Source organism: Macrobrachium nipponense, chromosome 38 (genome assembly GCF_015104395.2).
Source record: "Macrobrachium nipponense isolate FS-2020 chromosome 38, ASM1510439v2, whole genome shotgun sequence".
Taxonomy (NCBI): domain Eukaryota; kingdom Metazoa; phylum Arthropoda; class Malacostraca; order Decapoda; family Palaemonidae; genus Macrobrachium; species Macrobrachium nipponense.
In genome coordinates, this window is record NC_061098.1 from 21971686 (window position 1) to 21996771 (window position 25086).

At 38.8% G+C, this 25086-nt stretch overlaps 1 protein-coding gene across 1 annotated transcript in view; it reads left to right on the plus strand.

The window, feature by feature from the left end:
- The first annotated feature begins 7339 nt into the window (after positions 1–7339).
- Positions 7340–25086, plus strand: part of LOC135209423 (protein Daple-like) — a 65251-nt gene continuing 47504 nt past the window's right edge. Inside the window, exons 1-2 of the mRNA XM_064242104.1 lie at positions 7340–7622; positions 11901–11989. Of these exons, the coding sequence (XP_064098174.1) occupies positions 7569–7622; positions 11901–11989 (143 nt within the window). The 5' untranslated portion in view covers positions 7340–7568. The remainder of the gene's footprint in view (positions 7623–11900; positions 11990–25086) is intronic.

Sequence of the window (25086 nt, forward strand, 5' to 3'; positions counted from 1 at the left end):
GTAGAAGGTTATTTTCATCTTCTTGAAGTAGAACAGCTCCAATTCCGCAATCAGAGGCATCAACTTGTATCACAAATTTCTTATTAAAGTCTGGAGCTTGAAGCACGGGTCTTGAAGTTAAAATGGCTTTTACCTTCTCAAAGGATTCTTGACATTCTGGAGTCCAAACAAACTTAGCTTTGGGACTAGTTAAGTCTGTCAAGGGAGCTACTACGGCTGAGAAATTTGGACAGAAACAACGATAGAATCCAGCCATGCCCAAAAATCTTTGTAGTTGCTTCCTAGTAGTAGGGGGGGTAGCCTTATGGATACCTTCCACATTAGCATTCACCGGAGCGAGAAGGCCTTTTCCAATTTCAAACCCAAGGTACTGAACAGTCGCCTTCCCAAACTCACTCTTCTCTAGGTTGACTGTTAGTCCTGCCTCTTGTAGTTTCTTGAAAACTTTCTTCAGGATCTGCAGATGTTCTTCCCACGTTGTAGAGTAAATGACTATGTTATCAAGGTATACACCTACTCCTTCTATAGATCCTAGCAGTTGATCCATCACTCGTTGAAAAGTGGCTGGTGCATTCATCAGACCAAATGGCAATACAGTATACTGATACAATCCAAAAGGAGTAATAAAAGCTGACAGCAACTTTGCATTTTCATCTAAGGGTATCTGATAATATCCCTTCAATAAGTCTATCTTGGAAACAAACTTGGCTTGCCCAATATTATCAAGTAACTGATCTATAAGAGGCAAGGGATAATTGTCAGCCATACTAATGGAATTCAGTTTCCTATAATCAGTACACATCCTAAAGGAGCCATCAGGTTTCTTCACTAATACACATGGAGAACTGAAGTGACTTGAACTGGGTTCTGCTAATCCATGTTGCAGCAAATACTGAACTTCTTTCTTCAGAACATCTCGATGATAAGGTGATAAGCGATAAGCTCTTTGCTTGAACGATTTTCCATCTTCTTGGATCTTGATTTCATGTTTGGTCAGATTAGTACATCTGGGTACATCTGCAAAAATCTCTGTGAAGCTTCTAATCACTTCACTCAATTCCTCACCTTGTTCAACATTAAGATGTTTCAGTTTATCCTCCAAATTTTCCAAAATTGAAGAATTATTCATCTTGCTTTCAGCTCCCAATTCATAGCTGTCATTGTCTTCTGTAGATGAAGTTGTCTGTATTATTGACACAGTTTCAGTTCTAGTTTCTGAGAAGTAAGGTTTCAAAAGGTTCACATGTATCTTCCTCTGTCGTTTTCTTCTTTCTGGAGTTTCAATCACATAAGTTCTATCACTTAACTTCTCAATTATCCTGTAGGGACCTTGAAATTTATTGGTAAGGGGAAATCTCTTGACTGGCAGAAATACTAACACTTGTTGACCAACAAAAACTTCTTAGCTTAGTCTGTCTGTCATAGTTCCTTTTCATTTTTTCTTGACTCATTTTCAGATTTTCTAAAGAGAATTTTCTAATCTCTTCCAACCTTTTCCTTAATTAAGTTCTTCATATACTCTCCTTGGATTTCCTCTTTATTTTCTACCCAATTTTCTGCAAGAATCTTCAAAGGCCCTCTCACTTCTCTTCCAAAAATCATCTCATTAGGTGAACATCCCATGCTTTCTTGATAAGCATTCCTAACTTCAAATAGCATTAAGGGTAAACCAACATCCCATTCTCTTCCTGACTCAGAGCAATACTTTGTCAGCATACTTTTCAATGTCTGGTGGAACCTTTCCAAGGCACCTTGAGTTTCTGGATGATAAGCGGTTGATAACTGTTGTTTCACCCCTAATAAGTTCATCACATCCTGGAATAACTTGGAAGTAAAGTTCGTTCCTCTATCACTTTGTACAATTTCTGGTATACCAAACTTTGAGAAAAACTCCAATAGTTTCTCAGCAACTATCTTGGCAGATATGTTTCTAACAGGGATCGCTTCAGGATATCCTGCAAACCTGTTTGTCGGGGTGGGGCAGGTAGGAGAGGCATCATGGGTAGTGTCGGGTTCTAGCGCAGTGTAGTGCATGCCATCAAGCTCGTATTAATAATGAGAGCCAGGTAGGCTTCAGGTAAACTTACCCAGAGCAAAGCGATGTTACTATCGCTCTTGAACATATGTCAGTTATGAGCATAAGGTCTACCTCTAAAGGCAATGACGCAGTAAATGTGCAGGTGCAGGCAGTATAGATGATGCAGAGACCATATGTTACATGTTAATCAGACCACTGAGCTGATTAACAGCTCTCCTAGGGCTAGGAACCAATTGGTTACCTAGCAACAGGACCTACAGCTTATTGTGGATCTAAACCACATTATATCGAGAAATGAATTTCTAATCAACAAAAAATAAATTCTTCTGATTCAACGTTGGCAGAGCGGGGGGGTCAAAGTCGCGACTACCGAATTGGAAGGCGATCACATAAACCACTTGTCCAACGAGGATCTAGTTGAAAGGAGTGACATGTCATAGGAGTGATAAAACAAAGGAGTGCAACCTTAGAAATAAATTCAAAGGAGAGATAACCATCCAACCATCCAGCCAATATTAAGAATATATGTTAATAAATCAATGGTTCTGTATTTTTGGATATAAAATCTTAACAATTTAATCACTTTTACAATTTTTGGTTTCTTTGTCACTTCATCGTTATGTCACTCCTATGAAATGTCACTCATTCGTTACAGACCCGTTACATCAGCAATTCCCAACCAGGGTTCCGCGGAACTCTAGGGTTCCTCGTTCTATAATCAGGGGTTCCGCAAGAAGTCTTGAAATAAATATGTATTGCAAATGACGCTGATCTGAATTTACGCAGCTCGAATAGTCGTGGCAGATATTATATGATTTATATTAAGTAAATATATATATATATATATATATATATATATATATATATATATATATATATATATATATATATATAATATATATACAGCGCCTGTAGATCAAGGTTGCCTAGAATATGAAAAATTGTTTCAGGGGTTCCTTGAAGGTATAAAGGTCGGGAATCACTGCATTACGCGGTAGTAGGTGTTGAAAAAACAGAAAACGTGAAATGAACCCAAGGTAATGATTGGTAATGTTTTCAGTGGGGAAGACGATATCGGTGATGCAAAAGTTGACAAAAAAAGGAAAAAAGCTTGTTATTCAAGAAACTTTCTGTAGGTGGAGTTACCTATTCATTCTAAAATGTGAATCCTGAAATTCTAAACTGAAGTGTATTCATGATGATGGTGATAAAGTCTCGTTTGCGAAGGAACCTCCAACATATAGACGAACATGTGCCATTCGCTGACCTGTTTCTACCGCTCTTCTCGAGAATGAATGCAAGTACTAAACTATTTAGAGTCTGTAAAGTGTAAAGGATACTCGCAACAGATATGCAGGCCTGTACCGAGGGACGGGCCGGGGAAGTCGAACGAACCCCACCAAAATTTCTGGATGTCCATATCTTCTGTGACTATCCTTTTCATTGAACTGTACTTGCAAAGTAATAAATAAAAAAAAATTTTGGCAAGTCTATTTTTATTATAATTTTTTTTTATATAAAACATTAACATCATTCTTTAGTAGTAGGAAATACAAGAGTGATAATAGGATCATGACATATACCTATTTTGTGCAATGACATTTATAGAGGAAGGGGTCCAGCTTTGGAAAAAAGAACCCCCCACCCAATAAAAAAAAAAAAACTCTGGGTATGGGCATGATATGACCACGGATACAAATGTTAACATCTCAAAATGCACTTTTGTAAATATTCAGTCATCTACAGTAATAAAATCCGAGTTGGTCTTTCTTGTTTGTCCGCCCCGGGTGGTGGCTGGGTAGGTAGGGGATTCGGAGGGTAAAGGTGACATGACTGGCAGCGCCGGGTTCCAGCACTACGCACACCATCAAGCTTGTCTGATAAATAAGAAACTGCAAATTACAAGGCTGATTATATGAGAAGTCTGTTGTTAGATGCTTCATAGTTACTGACTTTGATGCCGCTGTGAAATAGTTGAAATGATGCTTTTATTCACCCTTTTTTTCATATATCAAGAGGGAGTTTAGGGAAGAAACTTGACTTTTTGGTCTAAGGCAGCTATTCCCACCTGTCCATCCGCCTGTGGTGTTTTCACATGGTAACACTGCGTCCCTTGCTTTAGATAGTTACGTTATGTGTAAGTTTTAGGTAAATAAAAGTATATCTGGGTGTACATTTGCAACTGAAAAGTGTTTTTAATAATTTACTGTATGCGAATTACACCGTTAATATTCGAAATAGGATATTATTCAAAGCCCGGGACGCAGTGTTACCATGCGCAAACACCACAGGCGGATGGACAGATAAAAAAAAAACAGAGCATAGTTTTTAATGTGCTGAGGTAAAAGAGAATCTCTTGCTCTTGTTGTTTACAGACCTCCAAGGTCAAGCGTTAATGTTTGAAAGAGAAACATGGCATATCTATGGAAAAGATGGACACTGCAGTGACAAAATTCTATATCTCTGGGGACTTCGACTTGGACAAACGACCCAGAAAGTCATAAAGAAGTCGTCTCTCATGATTTATTGCAATCACACTGGTTTATAATGTGGATTGTACGACAACTTCGTCTGGGAATGTGTAAACCTTGTTTCAAGTAAATTATTGATTAATAGTGAGTCAGATGGTGATGGCGAGAACGCCCTTTTTCCAGTGCACAAGATGCAAAAATAAATAAATAAATAAATAAAATAATTAAATAAATAAAAGCGCCGAAGTTTCTTCGGAGCAATCGAGTTTTCTGTACAACGCATAATACTGTATGAGCCGTGGCTCATGAAACTTTCAGCCACGTCCCAGTGGTGTCCCGTCCTATAGTGTTGCCAGACGCACGATCAGGGTCAAATTTAACCTTAAATAAAATAAAAACTTCTGAGGCTAGAGAGATATAATGTGGTATGTTTGATGAATGGTGGGAAGATGATCAACATAGCAACTTGCAGCCCTCTAGCCTCAGTAGTTTTTTTAAGATCTGAGGGCGGACTGAAAAAAGTGTGGACGGTCAGGCAAAACCATCTCAATAGTTTTCTTTTTACAGAAAACTAAAAGTAAATAGGGTAAGCAACGAATGTTAAAGACTGAAACGTCATGAAAGGAATACAGTATAGTACAGAAAAGTTACAGTTACTTGATAAGAAAGAGGAATCAAGAATACACAATAATGATAAGAAGAAAATCTGAGAAGTGGCGATAAATATGAATTAGGTGTATTTACTTAATGATGTTTGAATTGGAAATCTTGAGGAGAAAGAGACTGCCTGATAATTCCGCTGATCAAGAACTGTCTGAGAGATTTCTTGAATTTTTTTGAGACAATGTTAAGTATATATATATATATATATATATATATATATAATATATATATATATATATATATGTATATAATATATATTTGTGTGTGTGTGCATGTGTGTGTGCGTGTGTGTGTGTGCGCGTGTGGGTGTGTGTTGTGTGTGTATGCCACTTTTATTGGAACCACGAATCAGATCAGCACTGACCATGATGCCGGAGGAAGACTATTGAGAATTAATGATGCAAAAAATGATAAGTTAATTTTGCACATTAAAAGGACAGACTAATCAATCTGTTCAACTGATCCAACGCAAATTTCTGAATTTGTTGGAGAGGAAAAATTTTGATGCCTTCCCGAAATAAAAGTCATACAGGGTGTCCATAAAGTCCCAGTACCATTACAAGCAATAAATACTTTTAATGGTACTTTATGTACACCCTGTAGATCCCTGTATTTCTGACTGCAAGTTTCCCTTATCTGATAAAGTTACTAATATTATGCCGGTTTTGAAAGGTTCACTTTTTTGCTTACTCGGGGAGTAAGCCTACGACCTACTTTGTTGTTGTTCTTCTTATTTGGGGCGGGGTTGTAGGAACGCCCTATGGAAAAGCCTAAAAAGGTCTGAAAAAAGGTGTTTTGTGTCGAGTTAAAGATACAGGAATTTAAGGATAGAGATTTATTATTTATGTAAAAATAAATAATGTGCATGTTAACTCAATACAGAATAATTATTTCTAATAAAATATACCGTATTTATCTTACTTTTCATTGGCGAAGCAATACGCTATTTGACCGTAGAATTTAGCACGCCCCTCGAGCGAGCTGGAGGTATGATCACGCCTTGTTTGTCAGACCTCAAATTCATACAGACCAGTTCTGAAGTTATCGTGATGCCTGAACATATATGATTATTCACCTGAAACGCGGTCAAGTGCTTTACTGGATAGTCAATCAACATATTGACAATTGTCTGTGAGGAATAGGATTACCTCTGTATTATCTGAGTTGCAATGACTTCCCCCAAGAGCTAGAATAATGTTTAAAATATGTTATGACCTACCAAGCTATATCCAGCTTGGTACTTTTCAAGGGACAACTAAAGACTTATTTTCTGAATGTTAAACACTGTGGATTGAAAAATAAATATTGAGCATGTAGTATGAATTCTCGAATGTCACTGCACACACCTGCATAGGACGCAAGGCTCTGTAGGTCCCTCAGAGCACCTCAGCTGTGTGAGAATAGAAAAGAGGTTAATGTAGTAATTAAGTACCTTCCATCAAACATCAGCGGCCGTGAGATAAAGCATGCGAGTTCTCTCGGTCATAAAGTATATGTGGTTGCATGATATTCACTTTTTTCTCTCTCACTAAATATTTCCTTAAACTAATAATGGTAAACCCTAATAAAATAATTGAAAAATGTAAGTCGCTCATGAAAATCCAAGCCGTCGGTTACTGCAGAATACATCCGGCTTTACTTATCGGTTACTAGACAGCATAAATATAAAATTCTAACGTGAATGTCACCTGTCGGGTGGTCATAGCGTCTACCCGGAGAATTTTGTACACTTGCCTGCCTTTGTCGTGAGGATTTTCAAACTATTGATATATTCGAATTCCGAAAACCATTTCCCATCACGACAGTTTTTTTCTCAGATTCTAATAGCAGTCTCACATCTATGAAACAGCGTGGAACGCTTCATCATAACAAAAGGTTGAAATCAATGTTATTTAATTTTGGAGGGAATAAATGTGTACGTCTGGCATGCCACCTTGTTATTGCTTTCTCCGTGGCTAGTTGACTTACGATGAAATTCCAATAAATCGGTATAACATGGTACATCAAATCGCCCTTTCTGCATTTCAATTTTAATAATACGTTCATTAAACTTTCGAAAAACAAGAGCTTCTGATTCATGAATAAACGAAAAATGCAGTACAAGACGTTTTCCGCTGGCAGCAACCATGCAGTCGTGATTCGCGCGTTTAGTTTCCTCACAATTTAGTGTCAATAGTTCGTTCGGACGTTGAACTACGCGCCCCATTTACTGTGACAAGTAAATGAAAATGTGAAAGTGAATTGGTTTTATATTTTAATTATTTCGTTCGTGTTCCTTAGATTGTGTCCTATAATTCGAGGAGGGTGAGGCCGAGAGAGGCCTTATAGTGATGTGATGTATGTGTTGTGACGGTGAATTTTGGGTCTGAAATCTTTTAGGGGAACCGTCGGTCAACATGGCATCGTCGGATCCTATAGAGGAGTTTATGAATGGGGCCCTGGTGACATGGGTACGTATCACCAAATTTAATCTTAAGAAACTGAAGAATGAGTGGCTTGCAAGGCCTTAAACCGGAATCATTCAAAATTAACGAGCTTAAGCTAAGTACTGTCTGAATTGGCTAGAATGGAATACTACTATTTTAGTAACCCTGAGAAAAGGTACTTTATTTTATAATTGAGTTTTGGAACGAACAAGACCTAGGTAGTATAAAGTGTCAGTAGCTTTGATCTGAATGATCAGTCAGTGATTGGCTTTGGGGGCAAAGACTTTGCAGTCACTGTCGTGTTGGGGTTATTTATGAATTTGCATTGAACTGTAAATAGACGCACGGTACGCAGTTTATATAAATAGCTAGGTTTTCATTTTATCGGTTGTATTGAATATTTTCCTCTGGGTCATTCTACAGCAGAGCTTCCTTGAGGGTATCGTTTATTAATACAGTTTGTTGACTGAAAAACATTGAAAAGGGTGACTACTATAGCCCAATGCAGTATATTTGTTGACTGAAAAACATTGAAAAGGGTGACTACTATAGCCCAATGCAGTATACATGTCATATATCCTAATTTGGTTAATGTACCTAGGTAAGCAGAGAAACATTCTATAGACTTACCTAGTGTATTCAATCCTACGTATTAGTACCATTAAAAAAAACGAAATACAATTAAAAACAATTGAAAAAGAAACCCACGAAATTGCTGTGTATAACGTGTCTACTTATAAATATCTAAATTTTATTTTTACTCAACACTCGAGTACTTAAGGCCCTATAGGTCCTGAAAGTGCTCGAGTAAAATAAAAATGTAAATATTTATGAGTAAACATGTGGAAATTATATAAATTATATATAATATATATATGTGTGTGTGTGTGTGCGCGCGCGCCATCAGCAGCATACAACCTGTTTACTTCCATTCCCGTCTCCTAACATACGAAAATAACCTTAAGAATGTTTTTTTTCACGTAGCAAGTCATCTCCTAACACATGAAATCCTATTTTCACTTAATTAACCAAACCATTCTACCACTTTTTATACCTATCTTAACATTCACCCGTTGACCAGCTTCAGCTTTTATTTCTTTCGTTTACAATCAGCCTGTGCATATCACTTCCCAAACAATGCTTTCAGCCTTCATACACTCCCACCTTGGTTTTTTAATCTTGAACATATATGGGGACACTCCTTGTTTAACTTATTTAGTGACTACATGTTATCTTGTTTCACCAATCCTGTAACTCGTTGGTTATCTTGTTTCATTTACTCTTATCTTTCGATCATCCATTATGTGTCCATTCTACAAGCCATTTACATATTCTTTATTACATTTTGTGGTTTCAAATTAACCTTATCTTTCGATCATCCATTATGTGTCCATTCTACAAGCCATTTACATATTCTTTATTACATTTTGTGGTTTCAAATTAACCTCATACATTTACTCCAGTTCACGTAGGCTAATATTTCAACGACCTTCGGTTATTTCTGCAATTTTCCATTACCACGGTCTAGACCGGGTATAGACCGGGCCCATTACTGTCCACCTAAATCAGTGTAGTGTCATCTGCAAATATTAGGAATAACAAACTCAATTCGTGATTCAGTTGATAATTCCAGTATTTAGCTGTCCATTCTCTTTCTCAACAAGCCATCAGTCACTTTAATGTCTACATACCAGAACATGCCATGTTTTGACATCCTTGGCATCATCCGCATTGCCTCACTGTCATTTCCAGGACCATATAGCCTGTGGTACTAGTAGTTTGGTTCTATTTTCGTCCTAACTTTAGAAACAGTTTTTTCCATGCCTGTCCCTCTGTCATGAGTGTTTCAACACACGCACACACACACTTATACACACGTGCTGTCGAACCGCGGGGAAGGCCATTTTAGCTCAACGTTGTTTATTATGTTGCTATTGTCTTAATTCACAATAGTCTCAGCTGTCAGTTGTTGACACAGTGTGAATGAAATTAGAGAATGCTGAATGTAATCAAGACGTAGAAGACGGTGTTGTAAGATACAAGAGAGAGGGTGTCTATAGGGTAAAAACTTGGGAAAATATTGGTTGCTTAATCTACATTAGTCGCAAGGCACGAATGAAGTGATAGTTACTCAGTAACAACCGAAAAACGAAATCGATTGAGGCCAAAATCTTTTATTTTATTAGTGCAATCATATAATTATGACTCTGATGTAGTAACGGTATCGTAATCGGTGTCATATAGGTAAGTCGATAATGATAATGATATATTTTAAAGCTCGGTGGGAGTGAAAGTCCTTCGTTCTCCGTTGAATTTGTTGATTCATCTTTCAGCTGAGCAACCCGGTTAATCATAAGTGATGTTTGATGAGTTTTTATTTTTTTATTCTTTTATTGATGGAGGACGATGAAAAGGCCAAGAAAACTTTCACCCATATCGATTGATATTTTCATTGATTAGTATTTGTATATGCAAAGTTTTAGGGGATATGGAAGACTACGTATTGTATTGTGTATTTTTGTACTGATTTTCTCATATGTATGCTATTGTCTCGTTGAATTGTATTTAGTAACGCTCATTTTGGTGTTAAATTGCCCCTTGCCTCCCGATATTAACAGCATGTGGCATAAACATGTCATCAGTACTCTTATCAACGGTGTTTAAGTGGATGATATACCGGTAATGGTATTGTAGCTATTTGGTCTGCGTATGTCATTCTCAGTAGTGTATAGTATGTGGGTTACAGAGTACATGCCCTTATGTAAATGGGCTTGGTGTTAACTGGGGTAGTTGTGTTTTTTCTTTCTTTCTTTGTGGGGGGGGGGGGGGGGGCGCTCTTTCGTTGGCTCTCTCCAAGTGGATGGAATCCATTCGAGGGCAGTGGCGTGTGGGATATTTATTTTTCCATGTTTATACATACATGCTCTCTCTCTCTCTCTCTCTCTCTCTCTCTCTCTCTCTCTCTCTCTCTCTCTCTCTCTCTCTCTCTCCAAATATGTATGTCTTTGCTGTACCAGATTACATTTCAATACTTTTCGTAAATGTCCAACAGCATTTCATCATTACAGACGTGGGTGGTAGTGGGACGGGAAATAGCGGCTAATATTGTAATCCTTGGGAAAATTATGCGTTGAGAACTAGTTTTTTTATTATTATTTTTTTCGTCTCTTGACGTGTGGCTCCAGTTTACTTGTATTTTAATGTCCTGGTTTATTTGGATTCATATTTTAATTTTAAAATCCTTCCCGTTTGCCACTGCTGTACCTGTGCTTTGATGTAGGATTCTCAAACTAGAAGTGAATAACGCTGTGGTCTTGAACACAAAATCTATATATAATAGGTAGGCTAGAAACTCGAACTGGTTAAGTCATTTTGGTCCCAGCTTTTGGCTAGGGGTAGGCACGGTCTAGCTAGACCGTGGCGGTAGGAAGCTCCCAATGAAGACGACAGCCCCCTTGGAGCTTTTAGAGAAGCTATCGGCCACTCGGTCCATGTGTTAAAGGTGCTCTTCATTGAGAAAGGCATTTTTTTTTTCTTGCCAAGAGCTAACTGCGTGAGGGAGCAGTTAATGAAGAAATTATAGCAGATCTTTCCACTCATGTTGTTCCACTCTCGTAACTACAATTCTCTCTCTCTCTCTCTCTCTCTCTCTCTCTCTCTCTCTCTCTCTCGTATCACTATCACGTTAAACGGTTGGCATTAACTGGAACGAGCAGTGGACTATCACATGCATTATTTCCTCATTATTTTTTTATTTATTTATTAGAAGATAAGAAACAATTTCCCTTAAAAAAGCGTTTGTTTTGGTTGGGTGATGGTCTTTGTCGTCCAAAAAAGAAGAAAAAAGTAAAAAATGCTCCGCAGTGTCTTCGGCTCAATCGAGTTTCATGTACAGCATGTATGATGTATGAAACTCTCAGCCACGCCCGGTGGTGACCTGTGCAGACGCACTATAATGGTTAAATTTAACCTTTAATAAAATAAAAATACTGAGGCTAGAGGGCTGCAATTTGGAATGTTGATGATTGGAGCGTGGTTAAACAACAGTTTCAAGTTGCATCCCTTTAGTCTCAGTGGTTTTCAAGACTAAGGGCGAACAGAAGAAGTGCGGACGGACAGACAAGTTGCCATCTCAATAGTTTTAATTCACAGAACTAATTAAAAAGGTTCGTGCTGCCTTATGTACCGGGCTTGGTTAGGGGGATTTTGGCTGTTGTTATTTTGACAGTTAGGTAGCTATGTACAGATCTCGCAGAAAACTATGATAATAAAACTCACCTTCTCTCACTCTTTCTCTCCCAGGTACGGACTTTCGAAAGCGACGGCGGAGGCGGCCTGACCTATGCTGCCTTGGCGGATGGCGTCTTTCTGTATGACGTCATGAACCACATGTGAGTACTACAGCCAAGTGTTTGCTGTTGGTCAAAAGATGGGAGGTGTGTGAAGAAAATTTTAAGAAAATGAATTACTGGTCTCCACTTACTTGTGTAGCCTACGCTGACTGTAGTTTGCAGGAGCTTAAAAATGGGGGCAGCGTAGTCTTATCTTTTAAATAAAATTCTTAGTGCGTTGCTATTTAGTATTTTGTTCTTAGTTTTATGTGTTGCGGTAATTAAGCCAGGATTCGTGGTAGAGTTGTTTCCGTACTTCACGTGTTCTGGTGATTTCAAGCAAATTGTGTATATAATAATAGTGTGTGTTGTATATTGTGTATGTGTTGTATATTGTGTATGTATATTATTATATGTATATATATATATATATATATATATATAATTTATATTATATATAATATTAATTATATATATATATAGATATATAGATATATATTTATTAAACATATAAATAATAATATATATTATATTGCGTGTGTTTGTTTAATTAAGTCTAGTCCTAGTTTTTGTTCGGTTTTCTCAGGGTTAGAAATATGGCCGGTAGTTGAGAATCGAACTTAATTTCCCCTCTCACTTCACGTTGCGCCATTTGCAGTCTCGGTGCATATCTGCACCAGAAATGGGGTGCAGTTGCAAGCTTTATTTAATGTGTTAAAATCTTAGTGACCTTTTATTTCGCGTGAACGTCCACCTCGAGACGACTCGTATGAAGTTATTTTCATGAGATTAAAAAAGGAAGCCTAGGCTGAGTCCTGTCACACACAAACAATCAACTTTGATCTAGAAAGGTTTTATTGGATGGAGAGGAAATTGTTTAAATGACATTGAAGTTCTCATAAACAATCTTATCGCTCGCTCTCTCGTGCTGTATATGAAAGTTATGTATTTTTTTAATGTTCCGTTTTTTATATTACGGCGTCAATGCCCTGGGTGTTGTGACGTCAGTGTTAGTAGCTACAATCAGTCTCTCTCTCTCTCTCTCTCTCTCCATAAGATGATGAGTCTGTACCATTTTCGATCCATCTTGTGATTTTTGGGTGTTAAGTCACGGATGAGGACGCCCACGCATTACGGTGGGTGTGCGGGTGTTCTTCGTGGGTGGAGACCTTTAGCTCGTGTGTGGGCGTGTGTGGAAACGTTCGTTATGCGCAGTGATCGCGGGGTAATTGTCGTTCGCGCATGTGGAGTGAAGTAGTTTGTTCGGGAGGTTGAGACAGAGATAATATGCTCTTTGTTCAGAAGCTGCAACTGCTCTCTGCCATTATTTCACATTCAGATACGGCTGAGAGAGAGAGAGGTGGAATGGGGGTGCAGGTTATCACAGACTAAGGAAAAGGACGGTCAGGCCTCTTGCTACAGTTAACGTGTTAACAGAGCAAGGGTATTAATCCGGTATGTAATCACGTACGCGTCACCTCCAAGGCGCTGGTACTAAACTTGGCGAAAGCTCAGGGAGACACCGTGTTTGGTAGTAGCCCCTTGGCGATCAAATTATTATATACACCGATTTCTATATATATTAATAAACAATGTCTTTGATCCCCGAGGGGCTAGTACTAAACACGGCGTCCCATTGAGCTTCCGCCATGCCTAGTACTAGCAAGGTCTACGAGACCTTTAGTACTAGTACCTTGGGAGTGACACGTATGTAGATGCATACCGGGTTAATAAACAGAACAAGTGCTTGCTCGGACTTTTTTATATTGACGAAATTAATTGCGATACACTACATTAGGTTTCTAATTCAACTTCTAAAGTTGTCCTGGTCCATGAACAGCAGAAAAGGAGAGCGAAAGCAACTTGATCGTTTCCGCCCGTCATAACTAACATTAATTTCCAGCTCAAACGGGCCACTTTATTTTAAGTTCAGTGTCCTCCACTTATCAACTGGCTTCATGGTTCAGCAGAAGACTAGTATATGATACTTCCCCCACCCAATCCTTCCCCCGCCCGTGACACTTCGCAACTCTTAACAACTTTTCTCATCGAGAAGTGCCTGACTCAACCTTTTTTGCCCCATGCATCCTTTCACCATATGTCAGAACATCTTACCCTCTCCCCCCATTTTCCAAAATTGTCTGCCCCCAAAAGGTGCATTCCAAATAATATACAACTAAATACTAACAAATATACAAGCCAGCGGATAGCAAGCCCAGCCAGCATGACCTCTCACTCAGTAGTGCGGATCGATGCACACTGCGTTTTGTGTGGTCCAAGAGCTAGTTTGAACCTGCCAGCCAATCTGTGGTTCACAATTCATCCGCTGAAATCTTGAAATTCCTTTTTAGGGGGAACACACCCCCCACCCAGTTGAGAACCACTGTTAAATAATCTCATCGCTCTCAGATGATGGCTTTTCAATATCAATCTCAATAAGATCATGAAAACTTCATTAACTGATGGCTTTTCAATATCAGTAAGATCATTAGAACTTCATTAACGAGTATGTTTGTTTTTATTCGTCATTTTTGTTGTCAGTTTGATGGAACTGCTGCAAGATGACTTATTAATTTATTCATGGGGGGTGGGTAGGTTTAGATCACGAGGCGCCGAGGTAGAGGTAACCTATGACGCTGGTTACGTTTTATGTACTTGCTTTGACAGATTCGTACTTTCTGGAAATACGCACTTGACTTATTCAGAGATTAGTGACAATTTAGCTGATCTGGTGATTGTATTTTTTAATATAGTATATATATGTATGTATATATAAATACAATAAATATAAAGGTAATGCAGCAATGCTTCTGAAACACCAAACAAGAAAAACTTGAAGGTTACACTAACTTTCACAAAACAGTGGTAATCACAGAAGCAATGAAATCGCAAATCGTTTAGAAAAAAAAAAAAAAAAGCTGGAAAGATCCCATTGAAGTCCATGCCACCATAACTGTCAGGTTTGAGAAGCAGAGTCGACTAGATCTCAAGGCCATTGATCACACAGGCTCTGGAAAGCATGACTGAGGCGGCCAAGGACTACCACACTAGTTGTTCAAGAGACTTGAATCGAAAGTTCTGCCTGCTGATCTGGGCAATATACAGCAGTTCCTACATGGTAAGGCACAAGACTTCAACCAAAAGCTCTGCCTGCTGATCAGGGCAATATATACAACATTTCCTACATGAGAAGTCACAAGACTTTAACCAAAAGCTCTGCCTGCTGATCAGGGCAATATATACAACATTTCCGTCATGGGAAGGCACAAGATTTCAACCAAAAGCTCTGCCTGCTGACCAGGGCAATATATACAGCAGTTTCCACAGGGGGAGCCATAAGACTTCAACCGAAAGTTCTGCCTGCTGATCAGGGCTATATATACAGCAGTTCCTACATGGGAAGACATAAGACTTCAACCAAAAGTTCTGCCTGCTGATCAGGGCAATATATACAGCAGTTCCCACAGGGGGAAGCATAAGACTTTAACCAAAAGTTCTGCCTGCTGATCAGGGCAATTTATACAGCAGTTCCCAGAGGGGGAAGCATAAGATTTCAACCAAAAGTTCTGCCTGCTCTTCAGGGCAATTTACAACAGTTCCTACATGGGGAGGCATAAGACTTCAACCAGAAGTTCTGACGCTGAACAGGGCAATATATGCAGCAGTTCCAGCATGGGAAGGCATAAGACTTCAACCAGAAGTTCTGCCTGCTGAACAGGGCAATATATGCAGCAGTTCCAGCATGGGAAGGCATAAGACTTCAACCAGAAGTTCTTCTACCTGCTGTTCAGGGCAATTTACAACAGTTCCTACATGGGGAGGCAGAAGATTTCAACCGAAAGTTCTGCCTGCTAATCAGGGCAATATATACAGCAGTTCCCACAGGGGGAGGCATAAGACTTCAACCGGAAGTTCTGCCTGCGGATTTTGGCAGTATACAGCAGTTCCTACATGGGTAGGCATGCTAGAATCGGTTCTAGAAGATGAGCTCCATAGGGGGGGTTAGTGTGTTGCACCGTAGGTATTGCTTGAGGGTCATTGCAGCGTTCCTTCTGTCCCTAGCTGAAACCCCCTTTTCATTGCTCTTACTGTACTTCCATTCATATCGATAAATTAACAATTCATACAAATATTTTTAAAGCCTGAATTCATATTTTACGTACAATTACTCAGTAAGCTGGATAAATTGCTTATACACATTAACAATATTGACAGTACCTGTGTCACAATACATTTTCTTCGGCTTACCTTCAGTTGTTGCCAGATGGTTCAGACTATTTTCGTACAGTTCTGTAGATCACAGCTCCAGCTAGTTAAGAAGTTCTCAGTGAGATATGTCTTCACCATTCATTTCCTTTCCACCCAAGATGTCAGCAAAGCTGATTTTATGAAAGCTAAGAGTGCTGTTCCTTCAAAGAAATTATGCATGTAATTACCGTATGTAAACTGGCTGTTATTTCAAAAGGTGTTAAGTAAATGCGAGTTGAAGAGCGAGTATCTTAACTGCTCGTCCACCTGTAGCACCTACAATTAGACATTTCTGTGAGTATGTACTATATGTATTTATATATATCATATATATATATATATATATATATATATATATATATATATATATATTGGGTGTGTGAGGGGGTGTTTTTGTCCGCGCACGATAAGGTACATGACGTAACCTATAAAAAAAGATGTGCAATAGAAGGTTTTTGTACATGCGAAAGTGTTTTCGTGTAATTTCGGGGCCATTTTCCGTTATGATTACGAGAAAGGAAAGTAGTACTTGCACGCTCTCTTCGTGGGGCGGTTATGGTAATTTTATGAAAGTTAAGACGTTATCACAAGAACTCGTCTCTTGATGCTCTTAGGCGTTTTGTCTTCGCAAACTTAATTAACATCAGGTAGCCAATTTTCCAGAATTCGGAGGCAGGATACAAGTCCCCGTCCCTTGTATTATCTTTCTCCCATCTTGCTATCTACCCTCTCCTAACAATGATTTCATTGTGCAGCTGCTTTGAGATTTTCCTCCTGTTACGGCTTTCAAACGTACCTACTCTCATTTTCCTTTACAACGCATTATGACCTCATAGGTTCTAGTGTTTGGCCTTTGGCCTAAACTCTCTATATTCCGATTCCAATTCGGATACAAGTCCCGGCCTTGATTTTCTCACTTGCCATAGCCTCAGATCTATTGGCAGGCTAAGAGTGCACTTTGGAACAATATTTACCTTTTGAAATACTTGCTTAAGAGGGAAGTTACCCCCCTCGGTAGTTAATGCATCTCCTTTCTAGTTTGGCATGGGACAGATACAACTATGGTTAAGTTTTCAAAGATTTGGTTGTGTTCCTGATAGTCCCATAAACGAACATAACAGTAATTTTTCTTTTCTTAGAAATTTGCTAAGCAATAATATAGGTGTATTATAATAAATCACCTTAAAATAATTTACGCATCGTGCTTGAGTTTGATATGGTAACGATATTAAATCTATGTAATAACCAACATAATCATTTTCCTTTGTTTAGAAATATGCGAAAAAAATATGAAGATGGATCCTGCTAAGAAACCAGATTAAAATAATGTATATCAGATTTTAGTTTTTTAAAATTCTTATGAAAAACCGTATATTATTTTTGTCACGTTTAATCTTAATTTATATAGTTTTGATGAAATCGAGCTAAATTAAAGTTTGATTTCAAGAGCTGAAATACCATAGTTTCCCCAGGGCTTGGCTTGGCATGTATGCCTTGATTCGATAAATCAGTCAATCATTAAAATATATGCATTATGCTTTCAATCGTTAAACTAATGTATGCGTTATGTTTGAGTACGATATTGTGACGGTAACTAATAATGATATAACTTGATACTTTTTAAACTTTTCTCATTTGATATTTTATCGAGCCTAAAATCCATAAGTCATTCATTAAAATATATGCATTATCCTTTCAGTCCTTAAATGAATGCATGCGTTATGCTTGAGTACAATATGGTGACGGTAATTAATATAAATTTTTTTGCGCCATTTTTAGACTTTTCTCATTTGATTTTTTATCGATCGTGTGAGGCTGCTGCATTGGGACGGAAGGAAGTACAGTGAACCATCGGCTGACTCACCACCGATACGGGAGGAAGGAATGAGAGGAGATGGGTGAGGATGGAGAGGGGAAGGGAGAGGAGAGAGGTGGGAGGAGGCGCCATTCAGCTTCCGCCGGAAATCTGGGAATATGAGTTGGTGGAATTTCGACCAGGTTGAGACTATATATATATATATATATATATCTATATATATATATATATATATATATATATATATATATCTATATATATATACTACATACATATATATACACCGTATATTTTTATGTAGTACACCATTGTGAATAACGTGGATATTTATGGTGTAGCATTGGGAGTAACGTGGATGCTTTTTGGTGCATCATTGTGAATAATATCGATATTTATGGTGAACATTGTGAATAATTTGGATATTTCTGGTGCAGCATTGTGGATATTTATGGTGCAGCATTGTGAATTATGTGGATATTTATGGTGCAGCATTTTAACAACTTTGATATTTACTGGGCAGCACTGTGAATAATGTGGATATTTATGGAGCAACATGTGAATACCATGGATATTTATGGTGCAGCATTGTGAGTAACGTATATTTATGGTGCATTATTGTTAACAGTGTGGATATTTATGGTGCAGTATTGTTAACAATGCGGATATTTACGATGCAGATTGTGAACAATATGGATAAATTTATGGTGCAGCATTGTGAATATGATGCAGCGTTGTGAACAACGTGCTTATTTATGATGCAACTATTGTGAACAAGTGGATATTTATGGTGGAGCATAGTGAACGTGGGTATTTTCGAGTTTGGGGGGAAATATTCACGAATCAGGAACTGATCGAAATATGAGATGGTTTATATGGACGACGAGCTTGGCCAATTTTTTTCCAGTGGAATCCCCCCCCAACTCTTCTTCGGAGCGGTTGTCCGGCTTGCTAATTCTTTTGAAATTGTTACCGGTTCTATAAACCTGGACTAGACTCAGAGATGAGTGGGAGAACTATGGTAATGGTTGATAGGTTAGAAGATCTATTATTGATCGTAATGCATTGTTTTTATTGGTAGGGTTAAAGGTCATCCTCATCTGGTCGCAGTGTTAAATCAACTTGTAATGGAGAATTGTTTGGCAGTCAGAAAGTAGCCGCCATTCAGGTGAGTGGTGTCTCGCGTGAAGGCTAGACCAACCCGCTGCTCATATACCTATATACCCATATACCTATATCTATATATATATATATATATATATATATATATATATATATATATTATATGCTTCTGTGTATTTTGTTTGCTGCAGTTTTCTGCACATAGGGGCTTATCTACGGTTCAGCTGTTTGGAGTGTGAATGTATGCAGTGATGATTGTCTCTTTTTAGAAGCCATCTCCTGTGAGGGAGAAAGCAAGCAAGCACACACACGATTGTATATATCTATATATATATATATATATATATATATATATATATATATATATATATATATATATATATATTATATATATATGTGTGTGTATGAATATTTACGCATTGTTGTCTTGGTTTGACAGCGGTTTCTCTCCAGTAATGGAAATTCACTTGGAAATTCACTTAGCCTACTTACAGATAAATCTTAGCTTGCACAATGTCCGTGCAAGGCGCTGTGCATTCTAATAATTTTATTATTGTTAATGTTTTTTATCACGTGACTGCACTGGATTCTGTACTGGTTAGAGGCTTAGTATTCCGGAATTCAATGCAGTCTAATCAGTGCACACGCGATATTCATTGTAGGGAGCCACGGTGCTGGTCGGAATATCACGCACGCCAGTAATTTCACCACAGAAAAGTAAGGTAACTTACACTAACGCCTGTGAGTGGTGTTGGCCTGGGAACGACTTAGCTGCTCGTGAGAATGAGAAAAGGTGTGTGTTGGGGGGGCGGGAGGGAGAGGGTTTGAAATGTGCAAAGGAATGTAACGAATGGGTTCACTACCCTTTTCATGTGATGACGGGGGTAGGGTTGGCCTATTCGTGATCGCCAGGGGAAGGGGTTGGGGAGGCGATCGATACTAGAAAGCATGTTTTAGTTTTGAAAGTTATGTCATGACGGCAGAACGATCAACTAAGGATCTTTGTAATAGTGGATTGTTATCTCTCTCTCTCTCTCTCTCTCTCTCTCTCTCTCTGTTTGAATTTGCGTTTTTATCGTGAATTTGTCATAGGTATTTGTGATCTAGTTTGCAAATGTTAGTGTGTGAGGCAGCTGGATATTTCTATCCCGTCTAGACTTAAGGCTCTTACTCACGATACGTGGACAATTATGGTTCTGGCGATCAGTGTCGAGTTATGGTAGCGAAGCACGCAAATACTCAGCTCGCTCGTAGCTGCCCAGGAAGTGTAGGTGGTTCAGCGTTTCTGTCTAGTTAGTTATTTTATTGACAAAAAATATACAATTATTAGTGCAAATTTGTCCACAAAGAGACATAATACAAAATAAACAAAGTGGACAGTAATCTCTTCTGTTCTTGGAAGTACATGGCCTACAAAGAAAAATACAACATCAAGAAAAATACAACTTCAAGCGCAAATGACTTAAGCCCATAAGACAATAAAAAACGAAAAAAGGGACTTACTACAGAGAAAAAACGTAGTCACATCACCATCCAGCATCAAGTCCCAAGACACATAATGCTTGAAAAAAATGAAGTTTATTTGAAGAAAAACACAAAACAGAAGACAAAGCCGCACATTACTCATAAATATGAAGAACTTCATAAACATATGTACCCAAGTCAACAATATTATCATTTTTACACGAGCACTTTTAGAGCGCAGCTCCGGTACCATGCTTCGAAACCATGCTTGGCCTAAGAGCCCGCTTAGACTAAGGGCTCAGATACTTGATACCCCCTTAGCATTTGGTCCCAGGTTTGATTCTCTGGTATTTAGAGTTCTTTAAGCAAATAAAGTTGAATCTCGTAGTGTTTTTGTTGCATCAGAATTTTGTATTGGGTACCCAAAGAGTTTTAGGGGATCATAACTCGAGAGATGTAGGCAGGAACTAGAACCTCATTCCGAAAGAGGTTTTGAAAATAACAAGGTTTACATCTCAAGCCACTTTACTACAGTATATACTATATATATTATATATATGTATACTGTACTAAAGTGGCTTGAGATGTGAACCTTGTTTTATATATATATATATATATATATACTAAATGGATATTTCTATATATATAATATATATATGTGTGTGTGTGTGTGTGTGTGTGTAGTATATATATCTTCTGTAAATATCTGCCACTCATTTCTTCCTGTGCTTTATCTTCCACGAATCTCCACTTATTTCCAGCCTCCCTCCTCTTAGTTCTCATCCAGGTAGGTGTGTGTGTTCCAACTCTTGTGGTGCCCACGGGAACCCAGCTACCACTATTTCGTACCGCTTTCCCAGGAGTTGAGCAAAGGACATGCCCAACCTATCTTATCCTCTTCATCATTATCTTATCTACGTATGGGAACTTTTGTAATGTTCCTTATGGTTCCTGATTGCATCCTGCTATCTGACGCCCAAAATATTAATAACTTATCTGCAAGATGTTACTGAATCAAAGGCAGCAACTGGTTTATAAAAAGAAAGAAAGAAAAAAACTGACCGTTTAGTAAGACTGAGTAACGCGCACTTTAATCCTTAGCCGTGTAATAAAATCTTAGAAGGCAAAAAGTTGAAAACGTAAAGGATTTTAACAGAATTTTTTTATTAGTTAATATTTTCCTTTTGTTGAGGTGGTTTGACTTTTTCTTGTCTGATTATTTAATATTTTATGTTTGTTTTGAAAGTTCTTCAATTCCTACTATAATTTTAATTTTAGGTTGGGGCTATCAGCCTGAGCGGATACATTACGGCCATGTTGAAAATTTTTGCAGCACCTGTGCAACCTAGCTTATGGGTGGAGGCCATGCATGTGTATGATACGTCTTTCGTAGTTCACTTGGTCATTTTGACGACAGTAGTACCGGACACAATTCAGACTCGGTCTAGCGCCGTATACTCCGTTCCGAAGGTAGATCCAACATCATTCCTTTCAGTAATTGCAAGTATTAGTATCTGAAGTCCACACAGGGAGGGCCTTGACCAGGTCATCCCCTACCCAGGGGAGGTAGAACTGATCACCAGTTAACAATCTCTCTCTCTCTCTCTCTCTCTCTCTCTCTCTCTCTCTCTCCTCTCTCTGGATTACCTGTCCCATCACCCCCGCCCCCTTTTTCATGGGTGGTAAAACGTGCTTGCTCTCTCTCTCTCTCTCTCTCTCTTACCCATCACCCCCTTTATCGTGTTTGGTGAAACTGGTGCATGTTGCTTAGAGTGTATTACATATAGTCTTAGTTTCCAAGGAACTCTTAAAATTTTTTTTTTTTTTATGAAGTCACTGAGAAAGAAGGCTTCTTTTCTGCTGTTTTTAAGGTGGTGGTTTCCCGGAGCATCGGCCACTGATAATAAACTTCCCTCTCCTTCCTCCTCTTGAGCTTAGTCTAGTCACCGCTCTTCCTCTTACTCTGTCTCTCTCCACTTCGTCACTATCCATTTCCCCTTTTGTTTTTCCTTGTTTGCCTCCCTCGTTCTCATGGCGTTTGTTTCTCCTTCCGTCCCTTATCTTAATACTGTTGCTTCCCTCTTGTTCATATTCATCTCCTCCCTGTGTTGCATGAATTTCGCCAGGATGGTGGCCCAAGAGGCCGGTTGGATGACACTAAAAGGCGGAGCCCCAGGCTCTTGGAAGTTGAATACCGTTGCGCCCCAGTGATTCTGGTGAAATGCGTAAGCTGGGGTTTTTTTGGGGGGCAAAGGCAAGGGATTATTGGCCTAGCTACTCATTGTGCCAGTACAAGAAGTCTTACATTGACTGGTGTCATGAGCAACAAAGCGAGACCTGAGCAGATAGTCCAAGTAGGCAGACATGCAGGGAGGTACAATATAGTTATTAGGAATGATATCAAGTAATTTTCTGTAGGGGGGCAAGAACTAGACCGAACTAATTGAGAGATGGGTAAGTTTGAAAACCGACAGCAAAAATATCCTGGAATGTGCTTGAGAAGATCATGTGCGGACTTCGGACAGTTCAGTTTAATCAGCTACGAGTCTTCAGGTATTATAATATGGCGCATTGTGATTGTGACCATTCAAGTAGATTTTGGGAGAAATTCTATTTTAACACTCAAATTTAGCGGATAAAAGAAAAAAAAAACTTCGAATATTAGTATGTGGGTAATAAAAGGTAGTGTTGTATCGTATCTGTCACAAGAAAATATAATTTAAGGCATAAAGTAAAGTTCAAGATTTTCTTAGACTTTGGTAGAAGAGAGAGAGAGAGAGAGAGAGATTACGCGCCGTGAGTGAATCTTGTTTGTGCTCGAGTGATCGAAAGTGGCCATTCGGGAGTGTGTTTTGTGAGGGAAAATTCGACAGGAAACGCCTGAGGCGAAGAACAGACGGTGTGCAGTCTCTTGCTTCTGTTGGGGCTCGTTCTCCATCCTATAACGCCACCAAGTAGGAGGAGGAGGAGGAGGAAAACCCCCCATCCTACGAAACACCCACCTGACCACTGCTCCCACTCCCCTGACCCGTCCACAGAGCTTGGCCAAAGACACAACAACAGAACAGCCGTCATAGCGTTAATGACGGGGGTTGGTGGGGGGAGGCGGGCAGTCCACTGTTTTGAATGCCGCCGTTGCTGAGTTGCTCTATTTTCAGCTCAAGTCATTCCTGAATAGAGACTGGTAGGGACACACTGCTTATATTGTAAGATGAATATCGACTATGTTCTTAGGTGGGAAAGCCAGTTAGCCTAGTGTAGGGAAGTCTCAGTTTTGGAATGTCAACTCGAGGTTTGTTTTATTATTTTGACCGCGAAATCTGTCTGGTAATTATGTATAGAATAGGTGACGATGTAACAGTATATAGGGACGACTTCTGTTTTCTATTGGCATTTCTGTTTGATTTGCATTGTAGTTGCCCCGTTTTAAATTGGAGTTACCACCTGTTAACTGAAGGTTCTTTGTTGTTCGGTGATTTTAGTCATCCTGGGTGAACTGAAGATTCTTTGTTCGGCGACTTTACACTCGGTTAACTAATGGTTCTCTGTCGTTGAGCGATTTTTAAAAAACTGTTTGACGTATTTAATGCGTTAGACAATAGCGAATTCGCGTCTGACATCCTTGACATTTGGTGATAAAGTCTTTTATCTTATTGGAAAAATACTTGAATGCAGATTTACAGTTATTTCATCGTATTTACATAATTTTACAATGGTAATTTTTCTTCTTACCAGGACCTCTTACTTTTAAACATTGCACATTTAAGTAGTTATCAGGGAAGTAACTATACTTACAGATGAGTAGATAAGATGTCTCGGGAGGAAAGAGAGCGACTCGCATTCTCTCACAGACCGGAAAGGGACCTTTGGCAGCCCTTCTTTCTTTGGCCAACGGTGGAAAAGGAACTGAAGGAAAGGTCGGTAGTCGACCTCGATCTGACCCCTTTCTTCAGTGAGGTTATGATCACCTGCCTGCCGTGAGACTTCGCGACCTGATTGTTGCTCTATTTAGCCAAAGTCTAATAAAAGATTCTTGATTATACTTTGTTTTTAGCGTCTTCATTAATTCGATGAAAAAATGATTTACGTTGTGAAATCGATGATAGTTTTTCCGTTTTAGTTTTATGTAAAAGAAAGCTATTGAGATGGCTTTGTCTGTCCGCCCTCATATCTTAAAAACTATTGAGGCTAGAGGGCTGCAAATTGGTACGTTGATCATCCACCCTCCAGTCATCAAACTTACCAAATTGCAGCCCTCTAGCATGAGTAGTTTTTATTTTAAATAAGTTTAGAGTTCGTCATGATCGTGCGTCTGGCAACGATATAGGACACGGTACCACAGGGCCGTGGCTGAAAGCTTCATGGGCTGCGGCTCATACAGCATTACGGAACACGACACTGTCTCAACGAAAAAAAAAGAACACCAGTAAGTGTTATCACAGAGATGTTTCAATTGCTTGAGTCAGGGTCATAGCAGCAAGCAATGTAATAATGGACACAACTGTAAACT